Source organism: Pteronotus mesoamericanus, unplaced genomic scaffold (assembly GCF_021234165.1).
Source record: "Pteronotus mesoamericanus isolate MK-2021 breed Mesoamerican mustached bat unplaced genomic scaffold, CSHL_Meso_final scaffold_21, whole genome shotgun sequence".
NCBI lineage: Eukaryota > Metazoa > Chordata > Mammalia > Chiroptera > Mormoopidae > Pteronotus > Pteronotus mesoamericanus.
In genome coordinates this window covers 26,903,748-26,926,413 of record NW_026555310.1, presented here as the reverse complement: position 1 = coordinate 26,926,413, position 22,666 = coordinate 26,903,748, and the positions used below count along the sequence as shown (strand labels likewise).

Genomic DNA, 22,666 nt, shown 5'->3' with positions numbered 1-22,666 from the left:
GGGTTTCCCCTGCTAGGTGAGTGTTCCAGAAACCCATGTGTATCAGTGTGCTAGCTGCATTGTTGTGAGAGGCTGCGCTCAGCTTCAGCGAATTTTTTTGGAAGGCGTTTTCAACGCATTTGCTCATTTCATGGTGGGTGATTTATTAGTGCACGTGCCCTCACTGTGCTGAGTGTTCAGCAATTTCTGACCAAAAATGATTTGACCCCCATGCCCCACCCTCCCTGTTCACCTGATCTCTCCAGGAGTGACTTTGTTTTTTGGTTTCCCTGGATGTAAAATGTCCTCAAAGGGAAAGGTTTTGCTGCTGTGGAAGATGTGAAACAAACAAAACAAAAAATGGCAGAAGCACTAAAGGGCATCAAAATCAACCAGTCTAAAAACTGTTTCGAGCAGTGGAAAACATGTCTCAATAGGTATATTGCATCAAATGGAGAGTACTCTGAAGGTGACTGAAGTTTAAACATGGAAGAATAAATACGTAATTTTTTAATAAATAAATACCATTTTTTGGGTGGATCCCCCTCATAGATCATAATTGTTAGTCATATTATTTATGATGTTTCCACTTTTTTCTTTTTTGCATCTTTAGGCACAAATGTTTGTCCAAATGTAAATTTATTTTTCCTAAAAATAGATTGGTAATAAGGAATCACTTAATATTCATTGTGATAAGCCTCAGACAGCTCCATGAAGGATGGACTGTCCTGAGACCTTGTTACCCAGGACATACCTGGCTGGCCCTGTCCAGAGATGGCCAGTGACAACAGTTGCACTGAAACCTGCGTGGGAGAAGGCTGGTCACGGCAGGGCTTTCTGTAACAGATAAGGCCTCATCCTAAGTAGGTTGGTAACCATCACTCTAACCCAAATATGTGTCCTATGCAGTAATGGCAGAGACTTTAGCGGCCATGCTCACTGACTGTCCCTCAGCCCGAAAGATGTATTTTCTGAGCTTACTGAAGTAAAATATAAAAGGAGTAAGAATATATTTCATTTTACCAATTGTCAAACCTATCTTTCTACAGGATGATTTATGTCAGAAGGTAGGTAGAACACATATTAAAGATAGTTATGCTAAGTTAGAATAGGGATATTTTCAGTGTTTGATCATAACTGTAATATCATTCCTTGTATAGAGAAGTAAAGACATTTATAATCCTGGCAAATATAATTCAGACAATAAACAAAACAGAACAAAAAACACAGACCAAATGCATAAACCATAAAATTTACCCTCCTTATCAGAAAAACAACTTTAGGAGAAGAAAATTCACTAAGCATATCTTACCCCGTTCTGGAACATCATTAGGAAGTTTATAGTTCTTCCAAATGAATGTGGGGCTCATAGCTTCTGGTTCAGTTATATTTTTGTGGGTATCAAAGGATAAAAGAAGCTTGTACTATGTCAGGGCATAAAAAAGAAGAAGGATGAACAGAAAAAAAATATTTTAGAACAACTTCTGATGAAATTGACCATCCTGTCCAATAACATTTGAATTTCATAGTAACAGTTCTCAGTGAAACAAGATAATGTTAACCAGCCATGGGAGAGCTTGGTAAGATCCATTTATTGCTTCATAGTGTGATTGTGGATTTAAGCTCTATGTGGGTCAATTAGTTTTCTGTTTTTATTTTTCATGACCATACACTACGTCTATCCAATATAAGTTCTTTGGCTGTTTAGAGAGCTGGTTCAAGTCTTTCATTTTACAAATGTTAAAATAGAGGCCAAGACCAACAGACACGGAAAGATGCTCAATGTCACTAATCATCAGAGAAATGCGAATTTAAACCACAGCGAGATATCACCTTACACCTGTCAGAACGGCCATCATTAATAAGTCCACAAATGAGTGTTGGTAAGGATGTGGAGAAAGGGGAACCCTTTTGTACGGTTGGTGGTAACACAGACTGGTATGGCCACTGTGGAAAACAATATGGAGACACCTCAAAAAATTGAAAATGGAAATGCCTAATGACTCAGTGATTACACTTTTGGGCATATATTTGAAGAAAACCGAAACACCAGTTCAAAAGACTATATGCGCCCTTATGTTAATTTCCAACAGTCAAGATAAAGAAGCAACCCAAGTGCCCATCAATAGATGACTGGATAAAAAACCTTGGTACATATATGCAATGAAATATTACTTGGCCATAAAAAAGAATGAAATCTTACCATTTGCAATAGCATGGATAGACCTAAAGGGTATTATCCTAAATTAAATAAGTCAGTCAGAGAAAGACAAATACCATATCATTTCACTTATATGTGGAATCTAATGAACAACACAAATGAACAAACAAAATAGAAACAGACTCATAGACACAAAGAACAGATCGATGGATGCCAGAGGGGAGGGGGTTTGGGGGACTAGGTGAAAAAGGTGAAGGGATTAAGAGGTACAAATTGTCAATCATAAAATTGTCAGAGGAATGTAAAATACAGCAGAGGAAATACAGTCAATAATATTGTAATAACTATGTATGGTGCCAGATGGGTATTTGAAATAGTAGGGGGACCACTTTGTAAAGTATGTGATTGTCTAACCACTGTGCTGAAACTAATATAAAATGATATTGAATGTAAACTGTAATGGAAAATAAAACGTAAAATGTAAAAAAAGTAAAAACAAAATAAATGCTTGGAGATATTAAATGGCTAGTTCCAAGTCACTTGAGAAGTGAAGCACCAATGTTTTCCACAAATATTAAGCTGCTGTAGAAAATGGTGTCTTGACAAAATGCACAACAGCTAAAATCCATTATCCATTTTGATACATGTCAAGGGGCTCTGAAATAATTCTATATTTCTTAAGTTCTGTCAATAGCAAAATTTTCACATCTACCCCTTCCTCTAATGTGCTTTCTTATACACGATACTAGGTTTTTAAGATAAAAGGCTTTTTTCCCCCCAAGTAATCTCACAACGGGAATACTACTGTATCATGAAATTGCTGCTACACATATTGAATAAGCTTTTAAAAGACATCTAAAAAAATAACTGACTTTCTTTTTCTTTTAAGATTTTATGTATTTATTTTAGAGAGAGGGAAGGGAGAGAAAGCGTTGCTTTTTGTACACCCCTAACTGGGGACTTAGCCCACGACCCAGGACTGTGCCCTGGCTGCGAAACAAACTGGCGACCTTTTGGTTCACAGGCCAGCACCCAATCCACTGAGACACACCAGCCCGGGCTAATAACCATCTTTTTAAATTCACAACCATTCCCTCAAAACATTGCGGACAAAACTTTTACATCCTCAAAAATACATTCTTCACCTGAGAGTAGAATGTGTAATTGCATGTATTGACGATAGCAAATACCCTATATATTACATTGAATCTCTACTGCGACCTTACTCTGGATATAGAATACTATATCTATAGCCCTGTGTTTTGAAAATTAATCCCTGCTTTTCCCATATACAGGTATTACAAAGCACAATTGGTGGCATCAGATTACTGAAAATTTCAACTAGATATGCCTTCAGAGAAAACAAGTGCACAAAACAACATCTTTTATTTTGAAGAACAGGCATGAGGCTGACATGGGCTCTTACTACAAGTATCAGTCTCTCATCCCAGGTGCAAATAAGTTAGAGGGGATTTTGGTTATCTTTGTTGTTACTACTAGTAACTGAAGGATGAAGGGGATCTTTTTTTAAAGTATTCCCATTGAATGAATGCTAACTATAGCGCTATATTAAAGGTCCAATATAGTAACTGAAAACTTTGGATTATGTTTCTGAAATGATGCCACCAAATTTCTGGTTTAACTTTCTTTTCTCTAGCTTTCTACATTTTCCATTACTGATATCTTTTACAAAGCTGAGCGTGTGTGTGTGTGTATGTGTGTTTATCCATAAAAATGTCATGATACTCACACTGGAAAGTTATAGCGCATGAATAACTTTTTCTGTTAGAGTCTTAGTTGTGTAAGGACCCAACCTCTTAAACACAGACACTTTCTACTGACCATTTGGGTGGCTGATACTGGCTTTCAGAGTTTGAAATGGGCACTACTTTGGGTGCCATGACGATACGTGTTATGTTTTTCAGTTAAATGCTGATCAGCCATATGCCAGATAAGAAACTAAGCATTGAAGACGTGTAGAGGTAAGACCCACTCTCTTTCTTTAAAGAACCTACTAAGTTGGAGAGAACAAAGACACATGTAATGTGAATAAAAGCATAGCATTATAGGGCTGTTTATGTGTGTCAGAGGGATTACAGTGATTTTCATGAGAGTTCAGACAGAGAGAACAGAAGATGTTTTACTGAAATTTTTAGTCGTGGAAATGAATAAACTGTTCTTACAAGAGAGCTGTGATCCTCTCATTGGTATTCTATCAATAGTCTGGCCTTTATAGCAATGTATTCTGGGTGGTATTTTTTTATATAGTAGAGTAGATATTCTGAATAAAAAGCTCTGTGGGTCAACATCCTTAAGGAATAAAGCCCCAGATGGAGTATAATTGTGAATCTGACATAAACTAACTTTTCTAATTCCTTCATTACTTGTCTCCCAAGTTATCCCTCCTCAGCCAATCACTTCAACCCAAGTTCTTGATAAAAAGTCAGACGTACTTTTTTGGTATCCACAGAGGTATACAGAAGCACCATTATATTATCGATATCCCCATAGTCGTCCAAAGTCACGTTATCCGTTAACCCTAGAGCAAAATGAAAAAGAGTTAGAGGCCTTTGCTAATTTACTGACTAAAAGACCAGTTAGATACTGATAGAGGGTATAAAATTGCATCAGATTGCTCTATTTTACTGAAAAATTGATGTAAATGATCTAATCCAAGGGCACCTGGATTGATTCTTGGCCCTGAGATCTCTGAAGAATATTTTTATGAGAGATGTTATTTATTTAGAAGGAAACATTTTTTCATTGCATTTAGGGGGGCCCAAAGTGTAATAGATTCCTCCTGATTATTAGTGAGAAGTTTTTGCTAAGAATATTTACCAAATTAGTATCAAAGTGTGTGGGTCACTGCATAATCTAACCTAGAAGGTAAGAAGGTCAAAATCCCTTCACTATTGCTTACTGGTTGAAGACATTGAGAAAATTTAGTTCTCTGTGTCTCAGTTTCTCATCTATGAAATAATAGCAGTACAACAAATTTATGAAATGGCTGTTTAGGTAAAAATATGATCAAATGCCATAAGTTCATATAGTTCAACATAATAATTAATATTTATTTTGTGTTTACCAGGCTCTGTGCTAAGTGTTTTATATGCATTTATCATTTTATTTTTCCTAAAACACTATTATATAGAAACTATTATCTCCGTTTTATGGTGAGAAATCTGAGGTTGGAGATTTAAATACAATAACTTGCTCTAGGTTGTATAGCTAGTAGGTGGTTAATTTAGGATATAAATAAATGTCTCCTGGTTCTAAACTTTTGTTAGCAGCTGTTAAGATGCTTGACCAAGATCACAGATATGATAAAGTTAATTAAGAATGCACATAGGAGGATTGTGAGAAGATGGCAGCCTAGGAAGCACCAGAAACATATCTCCTCACCTAGACAACAAATACACAGGAAGAATCTGTCTGGTGTAACTATTATGAAACTCTGAATCTGATGTCTATCAAAGGCTTGCAGCTTTCAGGGGAAGGCTTAGATGGTCAATTGTGAATAATTTTTGTCCATTTCAGCTCTTAGCACAGCAGCAGCTACTTATTCCCCCACCCCTCAGTCTTGTGGCAGACAGCTGTACATGTGTTCCTGGAGCAGCTCACACAGCTTGCAGGAGTCAGAGTAAGCAAAAAATAAAGACCCTGTCCTCTGAGTATTGGGGATCTGTGCTCTGATTGTTGATCCTTGCTTATGATTACAGAGGTGCAGACAAAGAGATGGTGGCCATTATTCCACATACCCCCATTACTGAGTACCCCACCCCTCTGCTGATATGACTTTCAGGGTGTGTAAAGCGTTGGTACCCCTTTGACCCTTTGTTTATCTCTTTTTTTCCCCTTGAGAGACAGACATTGATAAGTAGGACATTCAAGCAACTGCACGTATAGGAAAATTAGAAAGTCACCGGACGTGTCAAGGAAAAGACAGAAACTCAGAAAAGAACTGAGAAGGACTTAAGTTTACTTCTCAGCACAGAGACAGCTTACAACAATAAAATCAAAAGGCACACACACACACACACACACACACACACACACACACACACAAAACAACCCCCATAAAAAACAGCAAACCCCAGGGAATGGGGAATTCTCCAGGGGAGAATTTCTCATTCCCCATGTGGTTTCCAGAACTACTATATTATTATATTCATATGTCCAGTGTTCAATGACAACAAAAAAAATCACAAGGCACACAAAACAATGGAAAATATGGCCCATTCAAAAGAAAATAATGAAATAACAGAACTCTCCTTGAAAAAGACCTGATGGTGGACCTGCTAGACAAGGCTTTTAAACAATAATCTTAAAGATGCTCAGAGAACTAAAAGAAGACATGGGTAGAGTCAAGAAAATGGTGCTTGAACAAAATGAAAATATCAATAAAAAGAAAGAAAATCTAAAAAAAAAACCAAAAAGAAATTCTGGAAGTGAAAAGTGCAATAACTGAAATGAAAAAAATCACTAGAGGGATTCTAAGGATGATTTAATCAGGCAGAACAAAGTATCAGCAAACATGAATATAGGACAATGGCAATTATTGAGCCTGAGGATCAGAAAGAAAAAAGATTGGAGGAAACTGAACAGAACCTAAAGGACCTGTGGAACATTATCAAGTAGGCCAACATATGCATTATGGAAGTCCTGGAAGAAGAAGAGAGGGAGAAAGAGGTAAAAGAATATTAGAATTAATAATGTCCAAAAATTTGCCAAATTTGATCAAAGACAGGAATATAAACACGCAAGAAGCTCAATAAACTTCAAGTAAAATGAATGCAGGGACTCACATAAACTTCAAGTAAAATGAATTCAGAGCCTCACACCAAAACACATAATAAAACTGTCAAAAGTAAAAGACAAAGACAATTTTAAAAACAGCAAGAGAAGTGATTTGTCATATACAAAGGATATTTAATAAGATTGTTAGCTGATTTCTTATTAGAAACTTTGAAAACCAGAAGTTTTTAGACTGATATATTCAAAATACTAAAAGAAAAAAAACTATCAACTGGGAATCCTTTGTGACATATCAGAACATGGACTGAACCTTGAGAACATTACGCTAAGTGAAATAAGACAATCACAAAAAGAAAACTACGGTATGATTCCACTTACAGGAGGTATGTAGAACATTGAAAGTTACAGAGACAAAAAGTAGAATGACAGTTCCCAGGGGGCTGGGGGAGGGGTAATGGGTAATTCTTGTTTAATAACTATAAAATTTCAGTTTAAGAGGTGAAAGGAGTTCTGGATGAGGGGTGATGGTTGCGTAATGATGTGAATAAACTTAATGCCATTGAACTATACTTTAAAAGTGATTAAGATAGTACATTTTATATTATGTGTTTTATCACAATTTTAAAAATCTGGAGAAAAATGTACATTAATTGACTGGAAGGACTTGGGACACAGGGGAATATCAATAAAGTACTATCCCTCCCTGCTTCTTTAGGGGAGCAGAAGTGACCTCATCCTATCATTGTCATATACTATAGACACTGATGAAGCCTTCAAGCTTTAGTCCTGGGTGTCTGCCACCCTCTGAAGCTAAGATAAACTTTACTTTGCAGTATGAAAAAGGTTTTTCAGAGTAAGGATTTAAGGCAAGTTAGAGAAGTCAACTATTATTTCCATTTCCATTTCCATTTCCATTTCCATTAGTATACATTAATCTAAAAAGAAGTTTTTTCATAGTATCTGGATGAGATCTTAGGGAATGAAAGGAGTTTCGATAGAAGCTTGTATGGAAAGGAAATGCTGATCCCTATAGTTCAGAAGGACATGTGCTGAGAAGTTTTGGATGGTATTGTTATGAGAGGTTTTGAGTGAGAGGGGTAACACAGGGTCCCTGATCTCTGAAGGACAGAAAGAGAAATATGGAAAGACCAAGATCACACAACAGGTATTTTTCTTCTTGCTAATCTCCAAGCACAGTCAGGACATAATTGCTCAAAAAACGGTGATGAGTGTGTTCATAACTGCAGGGCCTTAGGGACATGCTCTTTCTTTGCTAGTAAAAGGTTCTGAAATTCTTAAGCATAAACTGGGGCCTAGTTATAACACCTCCAAAGTCTATACAATGATGTTTGCCTCCAATTAAGTTCAAAGGTATTTATCTATTGATTCATCTATTGCCAAAGCCCCTCTTTACTTCCCCAAGTCCATCCACAAAGTCCATATTTCTTCAGCTTTTTCTAGAAAGTGTTAGTTCAGTGTCATTAATGTTTGCTCTTAGGTGACCAGTACCTTCAAAAGTGACATTCCTGAAAGCCTGAGCAAATTTGTAGGAGGTAACAGATTCTTTATTTTCCAGAAATGTCTTCAGCATATGTCCAAAGAGCAAGACTCCATTCAGGTAGGCAAGAGAAAAGTCATTCATTGCCTGAATGAGGGAAATAAAAAATCTTAAAATGAGTTTCAAAACAGAGATTCTGACCTTGAGCCTGAAGCAAAACGTTCTTGGAGTCAGCAGGTTAATTACAAATGTAAGTGAATATTAGGGGAATTGTAGAAATGGTATTACAGGAGAATTTTGGAAAATATTTCTTGGCGTTGGGCTCTTTATTATCCCTGTGTCCCAATTCTCTCTGCTTTTGGGATCTATAAACTGAGAACACTGCATTTCAGGCAGTAACTGAAAACAGCTGTCCTTCCTTGCCATGAGGACAAAATATGTCTTTTCAACAGGGAAGGATAACAGACAGCATTTGTATAATTCTTGTAATATTTTTTCAAAATAACACGTGTAGTTTCATGGTTTCAGTAAAGAGTAAGAGAAAATAACCACAACAATATCCCCCTGACTTTGAGCATCCTGAATGGGGCAGGAGGAGTTTTGATTGGATGATACCACTGAACTTGCTTTGAAGACAGTTCTGATTGGGTGTTGCTTCAGAGGAAGCAACATGTCTGCCCAGGGGAACCTAATGGAGAGGGTCTGAGTTCCCCTGAAACAGCTGTATGCTGGACTTCACAGAGTTCAGCTGTGGGTTTAAAGTTTCATGCCCTGCTGAGACCAAGTGAACGCTGTCAGCTTGGGCATTTTGGAATGCCCACCTATGAAGAATCACACTTTTGCCAGAGCCTAGGAGCTGTGCAAGTGATACCTGAACACTGTACTCTGAAGTATATATGCTACAAAATATCCAGGACAAAAAGGAAAAAATTAAAACACCTCTCACTGGCTTCAGCATCTTCTGCTGAAATTATCATGTCATGAGATTAAAAGAATGCAGTTAAGACCCATCCCCACCCAAAAAGAGACGCAGCCCATGATTTTGGCAGGGTTATAAAACAGAGAGCTTAGAACTGCTGCTAGTCTAGGAAAAACTGTGATGCTCCCAAAGATACCCAACTTTACTTAGAGAGCTCTTTGGGCTTGGCCTTCGCTCGCCCTTCCTCAAACTGTTCAGGGTCCTCAGAACGGCTCCTTCCCTCCTCTTCCCACTCCAAAACTTCTTTCAACCATCTCTGAGAGTAGATTACATCTGATGAATTTGAACACATTAAGTAAGGTGCAGCAGCTGACTAAGCCCTTTGTAGTGTTAGAGTCAGGGGCCCTACATTAGAATAAGGTGATCCTTATTTGATGTCCAATTAGAGTGTCTTTTTTAGGGGGCAAAGGCTAAACCAGATGGAATGCTGGGATAAGAAGAATAAGCCAGGACTCTCCTCGACAAATATAGACAATGGTTAACCCAATCATAATAAAATGCAATATCTTAATTTAGGAATACAGCGGTGGGAAAAAGTAAGTTTGCATTTGTGAATATGCAAAACAGAGTTTATACTTGTAATATTATTTCTTACTGCATTTTCCATATCAACAGCTGTAAACCTACTTTTGCCCACCCCTGTGTATATCTCTAAAGGTAGAATTTTTAGATTGGTGCCAGCAGAAGGTTGCTTTAGGATGCAGGAAAACTTTATTTATTTTACATTTTTAATTTCTACCTTCCCTAAGTTAGCAGGGAGTCTTCTATCTTCCCACACTGCCATTTCCATTCCAATGTTACACGAGTGTGTACTGTTGTGCTGGTCTACAGCCTAGTGCATTGACCCGTAGCAAGAGCTTTAACAGCCCATGTTAGAATTTGAGCCCCAAACAGTAGAAAAATATCTTAACTTTGACAAAGAAAGTAACAGTATGTATATATGAAGCTTACCGGTAAGGAATGCTGAGCGAAAGAGATATTTGTGTTGGGATTTTCAGGACCCAGTGTCAGAACAAGAACATTTTTCATATAGTCAGGGGCTGTGGCATTGTCCATGAAGTAGTTGTTACTGCAATAAAAGCACAACTTTCTCATGAAAATTAGGTTCCTCCAAAAATAGAGATGGAGCTTCTACAATGCACACAGACTATAAGATAAGCCTTGAACTAGTTTAAAACATTTTATTTTTTTCCAGTAACATGCAAAACTTTCTACTTTCCCCAGATAAACTTATTTTCTTCTATACCTGCTAAGCTGAACAAAAGAACTGAAGCATCTGTGTTGAACATACACAAAGGGAAAGGAAGACCAGAAGACAGACCCTACTTCTCTGGGCTCTGGACATGAGCTAGTGCTTGCTTTCCGGACCTCATGACCCTTTGGAGCATTCTTTTTCTTAAGGGCTCATAACAATTTTGAAATGCTAAGATATGATAGAAACTTTACGAATTAAAATTACTTTTCAGATGCTGAAACATAAGGATGGAAGGGCTAAACATTTTCTCTAACACTGTAAACTTGTTGACATTTGCTCATTGATTCTTTTATCTTCAACTTCGAGATAATACTTGGCAAGTCGTGGGCTCTCAATAATGGCTGATTGCACTACAAATGGTACCTAGCTGCCTAATCATTTGAACATTTTCATACGTCAAGAATCTTAACATATTTGAACTGCTATAACTTGATTACCCATCATTTAACATTTAAACAGTAGGTGAATATATCTGCGAACTGAGGACTGTGTTGAATATTTTGCTCATATTATCACATCTAAAAGTACCGCTATAAAGTGGATATTTTTATTCTCATTTTATAAATGAGCAGATTTAGTCTCAAAATACTAATACCCAAGAATCTAGTGAACTATAATTAGAATTTGAACCCAAGTTATCCCTAGTTTCAAGTGAATTTCATAATTTTCCCAAAACGTAGCCACGTGTCCTTTGGGAGTAGTGACAAAGGATTGCCAACACTTTGGCAGTTGATTGAAGATTTGCTAAAAGTAAAATTACCCAACCTTGACTACACTGAGGATATCTTCCAGATGGCAACACAGTTATCGAAAGCAGTTATCAGTGTGGTTGTAGGAATGAAATGTTGATAACTTGCCCTCATTCCTATATTCTTCAGCTAAAATGTTAAATTGGCTGATTATCTTCATGAACAATTGTGATCAAACAGGCCTGCAGTTCCTATGCTTCATTTCTTTTAACACTGTGAAAAGTACATTTAGTGTGAGTGAGATGACTAGGCAAATATGGGAAAGAGTAATAGCTTCTGGTCTGAATACAGAGGGGTAATGATTAATGATCCAGCCAGATAAGTGAAGTCACATGATTTAGCTGATGGGGCAAAGAGCACACAGCCACACCAGTGAAACCATCTTTAAGCTTAACCTCACTCAGATATTGCCTTGGCACAGTTAATTTGTAGGCCTCCACATTAGAAAATGAGTGGTAAAATGAGGGATGTGATAAAAAGTGCTTTCTGTTTTCTAGAATTTTTCTCTCTCCAGTTCCAGAGAAATGCAGAGGAAAAGATTACCACCCAGTGACTATGTCACATTAGGTAAAGAATAATTGTGTAAACCCAACTCATTTAACTGGAACTTTCCTCGTACCAAAGGTGGCTGAAGGAAAGATAATCTAGGATTAAAGGTCATTAGCAATTGAAGGTACAGATATGGCACACATTCTCAAAAGTAATATTTTTGGGTTATAGGTTGATTTATTGCTGCCTGGGAAAAGACCTTTAAATCAGGCTGGTCACCAGGATGAACAGACAGGTGGGTCTAATGGGACTTTCATAAAATTTTGTTATTTAAACATGATAGTGATGTCAAAGAAATATATCTCTAGTCAGGCCATGATTAATTGAATAAGAATGAGGATAAATAAAAAGAGAATGAAACACAAGTTAAAATATTATTGTCATATTCAACCCTATATGAGGCTGTGCAAAGAAAAGGAAAAGAGAATACGTCTTTTGCAAATCCTTGGAGTCTTTTCTTTCTGAAATAAAGAGTTCTTCCAAATATTATACCTACTTGAATAGATCCACCAGAATAATGACAGTATCTTCAGCCACTGCCCGGTCACCCATGAGGGAGTTGATGGTATCTGGTGTACCACATACAACAATCACTGGAGGAGAGAGAGCAAGACGAGGAGAGAAATATATGATGGTCTACATATGAGCAGGGAGGGAACCGGGTGAATTTGAACCCAGTATGTCCATGCTACATTGTTTTAAGATTAACACCAATTCCTCAAATTGCTACCTCCCCCTTCCTTAAATTTACAGTCATAAAGTCAGAATAGAGCTAAAAGGAATCTTAAAAAGAATGGTTTAGTCCATTCCCTTAATTTTATTAATTTGAGGACACTGAAGCCTAAATATCAAAGGGTTAAAGAACTAGTAGGTGACAGAGGTAGCTCTCAAATTCAATTTTATGAATTTGGTTCAGTGCCTATTCCATTGCACCAGTCTGGAGTCATTACAAAAACTGTTTTCATTGATAACTATTGTCATTTCACCATTTGTAAAGTGGTTGGAAAAGGTATAGTATAAGTTAATGTGAGAATTTATGAAGCTTTCCTAAGCACCTTTTCTTGTGGGCTTTGCAGCTTGTTAACTCAGAACTTAGTCTTAATGATTTCAGTGACAGAGTGCAACCTGATTCTATAATTGCAGCCAAACTTCCCAAATGCATGACTTTATGAGTAAGAGGAGCTGCAGGACACTTCATTAGATTTTTAAAATATTGCATTGCCCAGTTGAATTGTAAATCCTTTAGGGATATGAATAATTTAATACTTACTTTTTTTAATACCTTGGTCCATGTTTTACAAATGGTAGATTCTTAATTTGGTAAATGCTTAATAATGATAGTAGGTAATGATTTGAATGTACCAGGAAATCCTGCCAAGCAACCATTTTCCCACAGGAAATTACCACAGTTGATTCCTTTACTCTTGATATATTCTTATTTGTAAAGAGAATTATGTGGAAAGAGGAGCAAATCACCCAATAATTTATGGAGTATGACCTTATCCCATTAGCTTTTCACACTTGACCTGTAACTTGGAGATCATTGGGCAGGTGAGATACTTTGCTTACTTTTGTAATTTTGCCTGAGGTTACATATCAGTACACATATCCTCTTAGTCATGAGGGGAGCAGGGTTCAGAATGTTTGAGTAATTGTCACAAATCCAATAATATACTGGATTGAGGTGAACTTAAAAAAAACAGTTTATAGTGATGGTGGATTGTGATATCATTTTGGTTTATAAAAGCTGGATTTTAACATCATCATTATTTTCATGAAGTTAATATAATTACTCAATACCACTTTCCTAATTTCTCCCAGAAGATAAGGGTTTGATCAATAAAAGAATATATTGGAGCTGCATGCAACTACAGATCTCTCAAAAGATACAAAATAAACTGAGGTACTGATGACAGTTCTGTCTGGTAGATTTATGAAAATGACTCATAAGGAAGTGGTAGTTGTGAGAAAGAAGTTGGAAAAAACTATCTTCATGTCTTCTTACCATTGCTTTTTCTGTTCTGGTCCATTAAGATTTCATGAAACTGTTTCTCCTGTCTCAACACCTCCTTGACATTAAGATTCTGAGAAAAATAGGAAACGCCAGCCTCCAGAGCATTGAGATACCTAGGGAGGAGAGGGGAGGGGAGAAAGAGAAAGAGAGAGAGAGAGAGAGAGAGAGAGAGAGAGAGAGAAACTATAAGAAACCAGCTTAGTTTCTTCACAGCCTTCCATGCCATTTGCTCATTGTTTACAGATCTCCCTGGGACTTGTTAATCTAAAATCATTTCCACTGTTAACACAGTAGATAATACACCCCCTGATTGAGGGCATCTAATTTAGTGAAAGTATTGAGAAAGTTTTAGGGAATCTTCATGTATATATACACATGGTAGAGATTTGGTGGGTCCCTTATAATGGCTTCCTGCTATTTGCAGAAGAAAAGCTCTACTCTGCAAACCAACCCCATTATCCTAGATAAGTTGAAATCTTTGAATCTACAGTACAAAAATTCAAAATTGGTAGTAATAATTTCTCCTCCTGTGTGAAATGAGCTTAATGGTATTCAAAGTTCACCCCAAAGTTTCTAGTATGAGGCCTTTGGGTTGATCCTTGTAGATCCCTACGTGCACAATTGCAGCGGTTCCCTACTTTAGTCTTCTCAGTGCTTATGTGGAGAGAAACTACAGAACTGAGTTGCATGCTGGAGGGATAAATAATAACTCAATCAAAGGATTCTCTCTGCCACTTTTGCGGAAGGTGAGCAACCCTTGCAATTTTCTTTCAGCAATGATGCTCATTATCCTGTTCTCTGTCTACTCCCTGCTGCCACCTTATTCCTCTGAAAAGCCATGAGAGAAATGATTTCTAATTAGTTGTAGGTATAAGCAGAATGCACATTCTCTGGTATCATATCTTGCACAATAATGGGAAAGCATTAACCTCTGGTTTTCATTTTCCTTATCTGTAAAATAGGGATAATAGTAACTATTCTCTTTTATTCAGAGGGTTTACTGTGGGAAATCAATAAAACTACCATGAAGGTACTTTGAAAACTAAGAAGAGTGTGGAAAATGCAATACATGCTGATTCTATTTACAATGCTATGTTTCCTGTGGCTCCTTTGCTTTTGTTTGTGTGTGATACAGGGGACTGGTGTCCACTCCCAAGGCCATAACAGATGGAAGGTGCATCTGACAACAACCAGTGGCCTGCCACAAGTCTCTGGCTTCTCTCCGTGGCAGATGCAAAAGCATGTTGATAGTTCTGCTTACCAGAAGCAGTCTTCAGACTCTGTACCATTCTTGAAAAGGTATGCAGTTGTCCAGGAATAAGGTTTGAATGCCAAATTATTGGCCTTCCAAAACTCAACCAAGAAATACATTAGCTTCCTAGCTGGAGACATCAGCCTGGTTAAAGTTTCTTTGTAGTCACATGACAAGCCAAAACTTCCAGCTGAAATCATGGGATACTTCAAATCTGTGTCAAGGCTATGCCAAGAGGAAAGAAAGAAATCAATGTCAGGATTAACTGAAGTAGCACAAAATAAGATCCCTCTTTAAACTATTTCAGCATGTGGCTATGAATGGTAAGAAAGAAATGGGATCATTCAAGGTGTCTTATAGAGGTGTCCCCCCACACAGGTGAATTTTAAAACAACATTCATTGAGCATATGCTATGTCCTAAGAACACTCTTTGTGTCCTCATGTGTCTGTGGCTTGGTTACTTTGATTTATTCTAAAATGAGTTGTCATTTGGGCTGTCATAACATCTAGGGTGGCAAATACAAACTTGGGGCAGTAGGGCTAAGAAAATAGAGGATGGGCCTCTGTAGCTACCACAATTGTTAAGTCCAAAGGATGCCCTCTACTCTTTTTTTTCTCGATTCATTGCCTTATTTCTGGCTCTTTTGTGAACTATGTTTGAGACAGACATCAACTGAAGATTTTAGAGTTTTGCTTACTCTGCTCAGCTCATGGACCTTCCTGTAGTTCATTAAACATATCAAGCTTTATTCTGCAAGAGGGCCTCACAAATGCCAGGAATGCTGTTGTCCTGCCCCTTTGCCTGGTTGACTCTTGCTCATCCCTCAAGTCCCAGGTTAAATTTCTCTTTGTCCATCAGGAAAGCTTTCCTGGATACCTAAGTCCAGGTAAATATTTGGGTGAGCATCTGTTTCCTCCACTAGAGTGCAAGTTCCATGAAGTCAGGAATCATGTCTTGCTTGTTCACCTCAGCATCTTCAGTCAACCTGGTTCAGATATGTAGGTGCTCAACATGTATTTGATAAAGGAAGAACAACAGTACCACCTTCAATCTTTGCGCTTCACTGGAAGGTTTCACAGAGTGTTCTTTTTGCATCTCAAATTCCCCACGTTCACAGTAAAATTTATCTTTGATTTTTATTTCTCAAAATTGTTCCTTGCCCTGATTTTCCCATTTCTTTGAGTGTTTTGAGATCTCAAAGCCTTTTTTACTATTTTCCACCTTCACTCCAACATCCAATCAGTCATCAAATACTACTGATTCCACCTTTAAATATCTTTAAAAGCTCTCCTCCCTGTCCATGTCAGGTGCTTCATGCTGAAGCCCCCCTTCTCCCCCGTCATCAGTCTCTTCTGTGTGCTTCAGTCTTCTCTATACACTGTTGTCAGTTGCCCTTCCCAAAGATGAGTGGCTTCTCATGGTACCTCCCTGCTCAGCTTTAGCGGTTAATGACATAGAACTAAATCGAATTAAATACAACAAATTATAGACAAGTAATAATCGAATTAAATATAAGTCTTTCACCTGGAACTCATGATCTCCAAAATATGGCCCTACTTAACTTTTCTAGTTTTATTTCTAGTCCTCTCCTATAAATCTCTTGTATACCAGTTAGTATGGGCTTTAACAAATTTTCTACACTTCACTGCTTTTATACTTACTTCTCCTTCTGCCTGGCTGGGATGCTTATCCCCCCATCTGTACCCATTAAAATGTCACCCATTCTTCAACAAGCAACTTATATACCACCCCCTTCATGATGTCTTTCCCTTCTCAAAGTCTAACTCTCCCAACCAGAGTGGACCATTTCCTTCTGTGCATTCAGAGCATTTTCTTTGTATTTCTCTGATGGAACCTATCTCATTCTGCCTTGTATTGGTCACCAGTGTCCTTGTCACCTTCTCTATGTCTCCAGGCAGGGGCTGTTTCACTTAATTCTTTCTATTCCAATAAAACTAAATGCTTCATTGCTCATAGCAAGTCCTCATACATGGCAAGTCAGTTTTCTCAATCCTTCCTATTCTTTTGGGCATACTCCATAGCATTATCAATAAGTGGTCAGAGAAGATGACAATTGGGAATGAGTGCAAGGAAGAGTAATTTTCTGTATTTGTCTGCATTTTTGTACGGAAGATGGGCTCAAAAAGTGCGTCTGTGGTGTGCCTATGCTGTGCGGTGGCCTGAGCACCTGAGCCTGTAGAGCTGGAGGTGAGAAGCACACTTTGCAACAGAGATTTCAGAGGTCTAATGTTTACCCTCCAAATCTGTTGCAAGGGGTTCTTCACACTTTTCTTGGTGTAGGCAAGGGGTGGCTGTTGATTCAGGAGAAGATTGTAACACATGAGAGAATGGCACATGAGAGGGAGAGGTGTATTCTGGGGGAACAAGTGTTTGTGGTGATGAGAGTTAATGAATGGAAAGGATGAGGGCGATTGCCCCAAAGAGAGAGAAGTATTTTCATTATAGAATATATTGAAAGCTTCTTTCTAAGCTCTAAGGGCACTGTGCAAAGTTGTTTCGTATGTTATTTATAATCCTCAAATAATGCTATGAAGTATTGACTGTTACTCTCCTATGTTACTCATAAGAAATATGTTGCTCTTATAATCCCTGGGGCTAAAACAAAACCCTGTTAATGTCTTAGTGTGCTGCCCTTTTCGTTGTGTTTCCATGCATTCTGCTTATATTTTTGTGACTACTTCTTTGATTAAGCTCCTCAAATGACCCATGTGTACTGTCTTCCCTGTTTCCTGCCAGGACTCTGACTTTTTGCATATACCATGTTGCCTCTCCGACTCAGATGTTAGTAACTGAACCTGAAGAGCTACTGTCATTCACTCCACACTGAGCAAAGGTAGAGTTACCTGGATAAGAGAATGATGGTTATACCACAGGTAGCAAAATATAAGGGCTCCCAACACTCCTGATGGTGTTGCCTTGATTAGAATGCTGTGTGATAAACCATTTAAACATTGATGTCATGTCTTGACGTCAATTCACAGTGACATTAAAAAAAACAACAAAACTAACTACTTACTACATCTGGAAGGTGGAATATGTACACGAGGGCCCCATGAGGACACAGCCCATATTTTCTTTATTCTGTAGAAGAAAGAAAAAAACACTAATCCCTAAAACTAAAAAAAAAGAAAAAGAAAAAAAGAAAAAGAAAAAAGAAAAAAAAAAGAATCAAAGGACAGAAAAAAGTGGCAAGGGGAAAGCTCCCAGAAGGTTAGAAAGTGGACCACTTAAGATGTTAGAATGGGCACATGCTCTCTCTCCTGGGAGCACACCTGTGCCTTTCCCTCCCTCCCCCAAACCCTGTTCTTCCCCCACAGGCATGCCTCTCCTAAACTCTAAGGTATCCCACGAGACTTGTAACCAGGGGAGCAATGGGCAGTGGCAGCTTGTCCCAGGCTAATCCCTGAACCTGTCCTCAAGGTCCCTTTTTCTCTGACTCTCCAGTGAGCTGACAGCAACGCCACCTTGGCTCACTTTTTTCCCATGATCTTTCTAGAGAGCCAAAGCAACTCCGCCTCGGCTTTCTCCTATAACTTCTTATATCCTAGGCCCTTCCTTGTTTCAATGTCCCCAGGTTTAATAAATATCCTCTCAGAAAAAAAAAGTTAGAATGCAGGGCGGAAAAGAGCAATATGTGGTGCCTTGGGATGAGAAGGGGCAGCTGAGGGATGAAGAAGTCTGAGAGAGGAGGTGCTGTGGGTGGAGGGAAAGGTAGCCCACTGAAAGTGAGCCGACTGCAGTGAACTTCGTTTTCTATCAAGGGGGGAAGATACAGAGTGGACAAAGGACTGGCAGATGGGGACATATGCACTATCTGCAGGTCACGTTAGGGAGAAACTAGATTTGGAGGTGGTCTGGAGGGAGTGGGCAAGTTTTAGGGAGAGCTGCAAAGTCAGGCGAAAGAGGACAAATGCAATGTGACCAACTGATGATGAAAGATCTTATTATCTACTATTTCTCAAGGGGAATGTGATTAGGAACATTCTGTTCTTGGTTTTAGAGAGTTAGGTCATGCCTCCCTCTGTAGAGATCCAGGGAAGAAGCACATAAACTCCTCTTGTTCACCCCTTGCCCTTCTAAGATTGAGGGCGATTGCTATAATCAGCCACTCCTGCTGGCATGGGTGCGGCCTGTCTCATCGGTGCGATGTTATTGAGTAAAGCTTTAGAACTGTGGCTCTTTGCCCAGTGCCCTCCTTCACTGACAGCCTTTTTTATTTTTTTAAGATTTCTGTAGTAAAGGGGGTGCCTCATACACCTACTCACCTCTAGAGATAGCTTAGAAAACTCTAATTTCTTAAAGCTCTGGTTGGGGTTACAAGTTGGAAGGAGGGATTAGGTAAGAATCTCTCTCTTCCCACATCTATCCTTTGACATTACGGTTATTACTTTAAAGTTAGGTTTTGGATTCAGACCTTATGTAACCACATATATGGTGATGACTTGAGATAGAGGTCTCTGCTGTAGGGCTTTAGAATATATTTTTAACAGAATACCCCAAGTATTTCTTGAGGGACCCAAAGGCACACCAGTTTATACCAACATTTAAATTTTTTTTTAAGTTTTAAAAACAAAATAATTCCCCTCCATACCACTGAAAGTGTAAAGATAGTACATAGCTGAGGTTTTCCCACTTCCCTGGATTCCTGGAGGGCCCTCATTACTTGGGAAATATATAGGGATAAAGTTAGAGTATCCTCCATTTACATCACTCAGCTGCATGGTTAGAGATGACATGACAGATGCTCATGGACAGGTACCCAAGCTTCCCACTACGGCTGTCCTCTGACAAGAGGGTGTGAGCTATATCTGCAAAGGCAGATACTTACTGAAATTTTCCTGAGGAGCTCAAGGCCTTCGCAGGTGCTACTCCGGCAGTCACTTGACCTATAAATCATACCCTCTGAAGAGATAAAGGAAGCATCCACAGTCTCATTTATGCCTGTTATTCAGAAGGAGAAACAGAGAAAACTTGTGTTATTTTTCAGTAGTTTATACCTGACATAAAATGTATCCTTTACTATGGAGATCCAGTTTCAGGCCTAGGACTATTTGAGTTCTGAGTTCTTACATTAGTCCCTGTCACTGCTTTGCTCACTCTGTCTCTGTCTCTCTGCTTTTGTCTGTCTCTCTCTCAGCAGCTTTACTGAGGTATATAATTTACCCCCATAAAAAATCATTCATTTTGATCATACAATTTAATGATTTTCAGTATATATATTTATATGTATATATATTTAGGGTATATATTATACATATAATCCCATAATTTGGTTTTAAAACATTCATTTTCTTCATCCTATTTTAATAATTCTCAACTCAGCTAGTTTCCTGTATGGGTCTGGAAGTGTTAGGAAAGCAACGACAGCCAAAGTGAACCGTGCCCACCCATCTGGCCCAGGACCTTTGACTAACAGATCATCTTCCGTTGAGACACGAGCATCGATACTAATATCCCTGAGTACTGTCAAGCATCACATTTTGGAAGGCAGTAAAGAGAGAGCAGAACCATTTGATCAAATACCTTCTTTTGCATTTTGTTTTCCTTTCCGTAAAAAATATTTAGGACACATCCTTGATACCTAAGCAGAGGTGTCCTTAATTTTGTGAAACCCTTATATAGGAAGCCTGGAAACCTCAGCTGCTAATCTGGCCGCATGAGTGGACTCTTTATGTGGCCTTGCACAAGCCGTTTTAATTTCTCTGTGTGGTTCACTCACATGTAAAATGGAATTAAAACCAGGTTTTTCAAATGTAATAATTTTTAATTCCATTAAAGAGACTATCAGCAAAAAAAAAAAGTTATTGTTCTTCTGGACATCCAAATTAGAATATTTTAACTTATTTTTATTCTCACTCAATGATATTTTCTCATCATTTTTAGAGAGAGAGTAATAGAGACAGAAAGGAGAGAGAGAAACATCAAGGTGAGAGAGAAGCATTGATTTGTTGCCTCCCATACATGCCAGGACTGGAAATTGCACGTGCCAGGATCAAGGATAGAACTGCATCCTGTCTATGTTCTCTGACTGGGAATCAAACCCCGCAGTCTTCTGGTTACCGGACAATGCTCTAACCAACTGAGCCATGCCAATCAAGACCCAAATTAGAATATTTTATTTATTTATTTTAAAAAATTGTTATTCTATTATGGTTGTCTCAATTTTCCCCCCCTTGCCCTCCTCTGCCCATCCCACCCCTGTTCCCACAGTCAAACCCCACTCTGTTGTCCATGTGTCCATGGGTCATTCATACATGTTCTTTGACTAGCCCCTTTCTTTTCTTTCCACAATTATCTCCCTCCCCTCCCCTCTGGTCACTGTCAGGCTGTTCCATGTTTCTGTGCCTGTGGTTCTATTTTGTTGGTTAGTTTATTTTGTTCATTAGATTCTTCTTATAAATGAGATTATATGGTATTTGTCTTTCACCGACTGGCTTATTTCACTTAACCTAGTATACTCTAGTTCCATCCAAACTGTCGCAAATGATAGGAATTCCTTCTTTATTTATGCTGCATAGTATTCCATTGTGTAAACATAACACAATTTCTTGATCCATTCATTTACTGATGGACCCTTAGGCTGTTTCCAAATCTTGGCTATTGTAAATAGCACTGCTGTGAACATTGGGCTGCATAAATTCTTTTGAATTGGTGTTTTGGGATTCCTAGGGAATATCCCCAGCAGTGGAATCACTGGGTCAAAAGGCAGTTCCATTTTTAGTTTTTTGAGGAAATTCCATACTGTTTTCCACAGTGGCTGTACCAGTTTGCATTCCTACCAACAGTAAACTAGGGTTCCTTTTTCTCTGCATACTCACCAGCACTTGTTGTTTGTTGATTTATTAATGATGGTCATTCTGACAAGTGCCAGGTGATATCTCATTGTGGTTTTAATTTGCATCTCTCTGATGGCTATTGATGCTGAGCATCTTTTCATATGTCTATGGGCCATCTGTATGTCCTCCTTGGAGAAGTGTCTATTCAGGTCCTTTGCCCATTTTTTAACTGGATTGTTTGTCTTCCTAGTGTGGAGTTGTATGAGTTCCTTATATATTTCAGAGATCAAACCCTTGTCTGATGTATCATTGGCAAATATGTTCTCCTGTATGGTCAGTTCCATTTTCATTTTGGTGATAGAAACAAAAAGGTCCCTGAATAGCCTCAGCAATCTTGAGAAACAAGAACAAAGTAGGAGGGATCACAATAGCTGATATCAAACTATATCACAAGGTCCCTATAATCAGAACAGTCTGGTATTGGCATAAGAACAGACACATAAATCAATGGAACAGAATAGAGAGTCCAGAAATAAACCCATGTTTCTATGGCCAATTAATATTTGAAAAAGAGAGCATGAGCATACAATAGTAAAAATATCCTCTTCAGTAAATGGTATTGGGAGAACTAGACTGCTATATGCAACAACAACAACAACAACAACAACAACAACAA

The 22,666-nt window shown here is 38.3% G+C and overlaps 1 protein-coding gene across 1 annotated transcript in view; it reads right to left on the bottom strand.

Moving 5' to 3' along the window:
- The window catches only part of GUCY2C (guanylate cyclase 2C), a 67,132-nt gene that overhangs the window by 39,813 nt on the left and 4,653 nt on the right, over positions 1–22,666 (bottom strand). The window contains exons 2-10 of the mRNA XM_054590919.1: positions 20,043–20,155; positions 18,231–18,295; positions 15,201–15,416; positions 13,931–14,052; positions 12,422–12,518; positions 10,324–10,441; positions 8,405–8,540; positions 4,594–4,679; positions 1,292–1,403 (exon numbers count right to left, since the gene is read on the bottom strand). Of these exons, the coding sequence (XP_054446894.1) occupies positions 1,292–1,403; positions 4,594–4,679; positions 8,405–8,540; positions 10,324–10,441; positions 12,422–12,518; positions 13,931–14,052; positions 15,201–15,416; positions 18,231–18,295; positions 20,043–20,155 (1,065 nt within the window). The remainder of the gene's footprint in view (positions 1–1,291; positions 1,404–4,593; positions 4,680–8,404; positions 8,541–10,323; positions 10,442–12,421; positions 12,519–13,930; positions 14,053–15,200; positions 15,417–18,230; positions 18,296–20,042; positions 20,156–22,666) is intronic.